Source organism: Echinops telfairi, unplaced genomic scaffold (genome assembly GCF_000313985.2).
Source record: "Echinops telfairi isolate 266 unplaced genomic scaffold, ASM31398v2 ScPeMD7_3533;HRSCAF=4204_0, whole genome shotgun sequence".
NCBI classification, from domain to species: Eukaryota; Metazoa; Chordata; class Mammalia; order Afrosoricida; family Tenrecidae; genus Echinops; species Echinops telfairi.
The window spans coordinates 77,038,709-77,045,556 of record NW_022107431.1 but is presented as its reverse complement, the minus strand read 5'-3'; the positions used below and the strand labels follow the sequence as shown (position 1 = coordinate 77,045,556).

Sequence of the window (6,848 nt, the reverse complement as noted above, 5' to 3'; positions counted from 1 at the left end):
CTGTTGGATATGTAGTGCTAGCCTCTTCAATTCATGGTATCAGTAATTTAGGTCATCTCTCTTTATCCTTTGTTATTCCTGTTAGAGATTTATTCCTTTTGTGACTTTTCAAAGAATCAAACTTTTGGTTTGATTAATTTTTTTCTATTGTTTTTCTGTTTTCATTTTTATCTTAAACTGTTAAATTGAATAATAGTAAGGTTTATAACCATAGTATCTGATATAAATATCTATTATTATAAGTTTCTCCCTAAGTTCTACTTTAGTTGCAACTTACAGATTCTTATATGAGGGGGCTTAAAAATTTAGTTCAATATATTTTTAGTGTGTGGGATTTTCTCTTTGAGTCATACATTGTTTGGTAGTGTGTTGTTTTTCCCCCCCAAGTATTTGAAGCTTTTCATGCAATTTTTCTATTATTCAGTTCTACTTTGGTTGCATTATAGTCAAAGAACATACTTTATATTATTTATTTCTTTTAGTTTGAAGATTTGTTTTATGTCCTAGGAAATGATTTATCTTTGTGAATGCCCATGAACACTTGAAAGTATGTATGTTCTGTTGCTTGAGAGAAGTGTTTCATAAATTTCAATTCCATTTCATTGGTGGCTTATTTTCTTAGTTATCTGGTGCTGACATCACAGAAATAAAGCAAGTGGGTGACTTTAGCAAGCAGAACGTTATTCTTTCACAGTGTAGGAGGCGGGAAGTCCAAACCCAGGGGCCAGCTCTAGGAGAAGCCCTACTCTTTCAGTATCTTCGTAAGTTCAGCATTCCTTCAGGGCCTACATATGTCATCGTATCAGTTCCCGTGGGATCTGTGAGGCCATGGCCCAGCCAAGCTGACTCATATTTGGGGGAGTACAATTCAATCCATGACAATAGTGTTCAGTTCTTCGGTATCTTTTTGCAGAAGTGATTTTATCTAGTGATTATGCCAATGACTGATGAATTAAAGTCCTCAACTATAATTGTGGATCTATTTCTCCTTCAAGTTTTGTCAATTTGTTACCTCATGTATTTGATATGCTACTGTTTGGTGCATGCACATTTAAGATCGCTTTTTCTTCTTGGTCGATTGCCCATTGCATCGTGATGCAATGTCCTTTTTTGTTCCTTGTCATTTTCTTTGTTCTGGTTTATTTTGTCTAGCATAGGATTGTCATATAAAATAGTTTTTTTGATTACATTCATATCATGGATTCATATGTGTATAATCACATGTAAATATAATTTTTTCAGTCTATTCAAAGAATCATCACAGTCGGACTCTACAAAGTAAACCATGGATTTCCAATGAATTTAAACCCGAGGAGTTCAAATCATATAGGATGAACTTTGCCTATTTGAATAAAATGGAAAGTTGCAGGTGAGTGTGCTTATTATTGTGGTTAGTATTTATAGTATTATATACAACAATATATATTTTTTTATTTTAAGATAATTTTATTGGGGGCTCTTACAGGTCTTATAATAATTCATACATAAATTGTATCAAGCATATTTGTACGTATATTGCCATCATTTTAAAAAAATATTTATATTCTCTTTGAGCCCTTGGTATCAGCTCCTCTTTTTACCCTCCCTCCCCACACAACAGTATTTTAGTAATGAATGTGTTTAATACACTTTCTCAGTATCTAAATAGCTCATGTCCTTTGATTAAGGTTGCTTTTGTTTATTTAAATATTTTTGACTAATTTCGTTTTCAGTAAGTTTTAAATTTGAAAAACTTCCAGCCCATATAAATTGGTAGAAAAATTGCATGTATATCCAGTACATAATACATTCAGGGATGATTTTTTTAAAAAATGTAAGCTCACATAACTTGAAAAAGTGTATTCATAACTCACACTGTCCTGAAGAGAGGACACATGTAATGCAGAGAGTGTTAGGTGCACATGGGGTTGCCATGCATCGAAGTCAGCTCAACCACAACTGGTATTTTTAAACACTGTTACTCTTACTAACACTACCTTTATTAGATGTGACCTATAAGGATAAACTTTATCAAGTTCTGATTAAGTTGTAGCTTGCTGTGAACATAAGCAAATTTTGTTTCATCTATGAATTTGCATAATTACAAGCAGTGTTATTACAAGAGACTTGATTTTAAAACATCACAACTGACCCATACATGTATAGCATCTAATACATGATAAGTAACAACATCTTTCTACATGTAATGTGTTAGTATGGGTTGATTAGAAAAAACAAATTCAGAGACACTCGTGTGTTAGAGAGAACTTTATATCAGAGAGCAATTGTACATTAAGAAAACATGCCAGCCCTGTACAGATCAAGTCCATAAGTTCAATATTACCCCATATGTCAATACTAGTCTATAAATTCCTCTTTAGGCTCACAAGCCATGCACTGATGCTGAATGCAGAAAGATCACAGGGCAGTGGGTGGAAAGTCTTGTGGATCCAGTGGTGGTGGAAGCATCTCAGCACTGGAGTGAGTCTCCACGTGGCTTCTCCAGTTCTAGAGCTCTGGCTACATCAGTGGAGTGCCATGTGGCTTGTCAGCAGGAAGACAAAGCAGAGAGAGTGGAGGCAATCTGCCCTCCAGTGAGCTATTTATCCCCTTAGTGCCTCCAAATGAGTTGATCAAGCTGCAACCTGATTAGCAAGATAGACTCCACCCCATTGCAAGTTGACAGGAGGTTTTGTGAGTGCCACATGGAATATCCAATGTTACATTTTTAAGAACAGTATTATTTGCTTGGCTCATCATTTTTGACCCCCTAGGGACCCTGGGACAAGACTCTACAGTACATCGCAAACCACGGTAGATAGCAGTGAAGTGAGAACCTTCCGGGCACTGGCTCACAAGTGGTGGGATGAGCAAGGAGCATATGCACCTCTTCACTCTATGAATGACCTAAGAGTGCCGTTTATTAGGTACTGTTCTAGATACTTTACTTCTTTTTTTTCTCTTTCTTTCTTTTTTTTTTTTGCCAACTCTACTTCTTTTAAATAAAACTTGAAAGGATTTTTGGTTTTCCATTCAAAATGCTGCATTTTAACGTTGCTTTGGAAATTAGGGTAATTCTTTTCTATGTCCATTGTTTCAAACCATTAATTTTCAGTGATGTCTCCTAAATTCTAGGCTACTTTCATAGATTAACTTGGGGCTGGTTTTACATTATCAGGTTAATTAGAATTAAACCCTTATGAAAAGAAGCTAGGTTCTTATTGCATCAAAGTTATTTTGTAGCAAAAGATCTGTGGTGGTTATCTTTGACCATTGGTAGTCCTAGTTCAGGGAATTACTGCTGAGATAATTCAGTCCAACAAGTACATATGAAGAATTTATCTTGTGCAGAAAGCTGGACTCTGTCAAAGCTAGGATGAACAAAAGAGGAATGCAGAGTTTGCTGTGGGAGAGAGCGACCAGTTCACTGGGGCTTGAATTTTTTAAAGTATCCATTTGTACTTTTGTACATTTATTTATTCATCAGACATTTTTGAACTGATAAAATGGGCAACCCCCTGTACTAGACACTAGACCAGCAGGCTCACTCTGCTGTAGAGGAACTTCCTGCTTGTTTTTTGCTGGCATATCCTGTATCCGTGTAGCAAAGAGAGAAAAGTGGTACCTGTTTTATCTCCATGGAATTAGGGAATTACTGAAACATGAACAGAGGGAAAAACAAGAAATGCTATTCTGTTACTGGTATTCTAGAGCAGTGGTTCTCAGAGTGTGGGCAGTGGGCCAGCAACATCACTAACACCTGGAAACTCATGAGAAATACAGATCCTCTGTCCTCACCCTAAATCTACCGAGTCCGAACAGGGAGCCCAGCAATTTGTGGTTTAACAAAATGTCCAGTTTGAGAGCTACTTCTATCAACAGTAACACTTTTATTTCGACTTCACAGTAAAATAGATCCCCTAGAGTATTACAACTATGGCTAGCAGTTGCTATTTAAATTGAGCATAATTGGAAGCTGTTGGAGGTAAGTGATATAATCTAATCTAAATAATGCTATAAACTAATCATTTTATCCACTGTGTGAAGAATGGATTAGACTTCAATTGAAATGGGCCCTTACTAGCACTCTAGGATAACCTGCTTAAACATGATCCAGGTTATTGTGCAAATTCAATTAATTTTAGTAGTAATAAAAGATGTCATTATTATATATAGTACTAATATTAATATAACTGAAGGGAGGCAGGCCCTGGTGGTGCAGTGGGTTAAGTATTGGGTCAGCAGTTAAAACTCCTCAACTGGACCATGGGAGAAAGATGAGGCTCTCTCCTCATGTACAGTTTGCAGAGGCAGAAACGCCAGGGAGCGGCTCTTCTCTGCACAAATAGGGTCACAGTGAGTTAGAATCGATTTCACAGCAGGGGGTTTGATTTTGAGTTTTATAATTTAAAAACATATAGTTCAACCTAAAGATTTAGTTCATAATCCTATTAGATATGTGCTATCTACTTATGTGAGTGTGAGGAACCCTGAGTGGCCCAAGTGGTTAAGTGCTGGGCTTTCTAACTGAAAAGTTGGTGGTTTGAATCCATCCACAGGTGCCTTAGAAGGAAGACCTGGTGAGGTCCTTCTCCAGCGCACAGGCATTGAACACTGGAGCACAGTCCTGTTCTGAAACATGGGCTCAGCACGACTGGGGCAACCTGATAGGCAACTGGTTTGGGGCTACATGAATGTGTTTGCACACGCACGTGGGTGCATGCATGCACACCTGTGTTAAGTGTGTACTGGTGTATTACTATGATTATCTAAGAATTCCGTTTCCTTGATTTGGAGCCCTCTTTGTGTGGTGATCTATGAAAGCAGCACTAATTTGAAAATTAAGACATTCAGTTGAAAACAGAATAAAGAAAAATCCTGAAGAGCATAGGTTTCCTGAGAACTTCTTCTAAAGCCTGTAGAGTCACCCATTTGCTTCTGACGTGAAAAGGGTCCAGCAAGTGCTGATGACGCAGTCAGTAGATGTCTCAGGTGTCATGATCTCTGCAGCAAATCAAACTGCTGCGTTCAAAGGAGCTGCTAGACTTTGATGGTTTCCAGGGATGAGGAGGTTAAAGGAGGGACGATGAAACAACAGGCTACTAAGGGTGACAGGTGATAATCTGAGGGAAAGGAAGATAGTATTTACCAGGAGAGGGAGAAGAGGTATCAAAGGGTAGGGGCCAGGGCAAGCTAGTAGGGGATTTGATAAATATTTTAAGTTAATTTCAAAATTGGTGATCTGAAATGTTAACCCTCACCTAACTCACAATAAAAAGATTAAACAAAAAATGTTGTTGCTGTGTACGATGGACTCGATTCCAACCCACAGCAACCATCTACGCTCCCTGGGGTTTCCCGGGCTGTGGTCCTCAGAGGAGCGGCTGGGTCACAGCCCTTTCTCACTTAGAGCTGCAGATGGCTGCAACTCCTGCCTTTTGAGGTCACAGTTGGGCACATACCATTGTGCCAGCAGGACCTTTTCCAAATAAAATTAGCGTATTCTAATTTAGTTTATATTACTAAGGTAATAACTCATAGTAACTACTAGATTATTTCAATTTTACTTTTGATGATTGAAAATGTTTTATAAATTAAAAATAATAAGCCATTTAATTCTGAAAATGAATCATGTGTATATCCAAAAATATCAATAATCCATTTCAAATGGAAGTTTAATTTCCCTTAAAAATGATGTACTCTGAAGACTTTTCACTGATAAATTAATTCTCTGACTATATGTTTTGAATTCTTTAAAAAGAGACAATCTTTTGAAGACACTTACTGAGCACCAGCCAGGAAATCCTTTGTCTGGGATGAAGATTCTCGACATTGGCTGTGGTGGTGGATTGTTAACAGAAGTAAGAAACTGATACAGCTCTCTCTTATCTCTGACTGGGGGGGGGGGGGGGGGCGGATAGACGCCAAAATTGCAGGGAGTGGGTTTATGCCTCGTTTATCTTTTAACAAACAATATCATTCGCTTAAAAAATATATATTCTTTATATGCATTAGAAATAATACTTTTAATATCTAAAACTTTGGGAGAGTTTGTTGTTAAGTGCCATTGAGCTACAGTGAATCTGTGTACAACAGAAGCAAACACTGCCCTCTCTTGTTCCATCCTCGAAATTGTGGCTGTGTCAATCCGTCTCATGAAGAGTCTTCCTCTTTTTTTGCTGACCCTCTACTAAGCATGATGTCCTTCTCTAGGGACTGGCCTCCCTGATAACAATGTCCAAAATATGTGCGATGAAGTCTTGCCATCTTTGCTTCCAAGGTGAATTCTGGCTATACCTCCTCTAAGACAGGTGTGTTTGTTCTTCCGACAGTTCATCGCACTTTGAGTACTCTTTGCCAGCACCATCATTCATATGCATCCGTTCTTCTCTGCTCTTTCTTACTCATTGTCCACTTTCCACGTGCATGTGAAGTAATTAAAAATGTCCCACATCCTCTTCTGACTCCAGTTTGAATGTTTGGCAGCTCTCGGCCAATGTGCCACTGCGACCATTGTTTGAGTTAGCTAAAGTGAAATTGTACTTGCATGTGATATTAATGATGAGAATTTCCACATTCTCTTAAGGCAGTTTTCTTTGGAATAGGCACAGATATGGATATCTTCCAGGCAATTGGCCAGGTATCAGTCTTCCATCAATATTACATCAGCAGTATTTCATCTGTTCCTGGATCCTGAAGCCTTTTTTACTCCATGTGTTAGCCTGAATTGACTAGAGAAACAAATTCAGAGACACCCATAAGTGTGTAAGAGAGAACTTTATATCAAAGAGCCATTGTATATTGAAAAAATATCCCAGCTCTGTCCAGATCAAGTCCATAAGTCTGATATTATTTGCAGCCCATATGTC

The 6,848-nt window shown here is 37.9% G+C and overlaps 1 protein-coding gene across 1 annotated transcript in view; it reads left to right on the top strand.

Moving 5' to 3' along the window:
* The window catches only part of COQ3 (coenzyme Q3, methyltransferase), a 27,798-nt gene that overhangs the window by 12,433 nt on the left and 8,517 nt on the right, over positions 1-6,848 (top strand). Inside the window, exons 2-4 of the mRNA XM_030886863.2 lie at positions 1,243-1,369; positions 2,754-2,906; positions 5,741-5,840. Of these exons, the coding sequence (XP_030742723.1) occupies positions 1,332-1,369; positions 2,754-2,906; positions 5,741-5,840 (291 nt within the window). The 5' untranslated portion in view covers positions 1,243-1,331. The remainder of the gene's footprint in view (positions 1-1,242; positions 1,370-2,753; positions 2,907-5,740; positions 5,841-6,848) is intronic.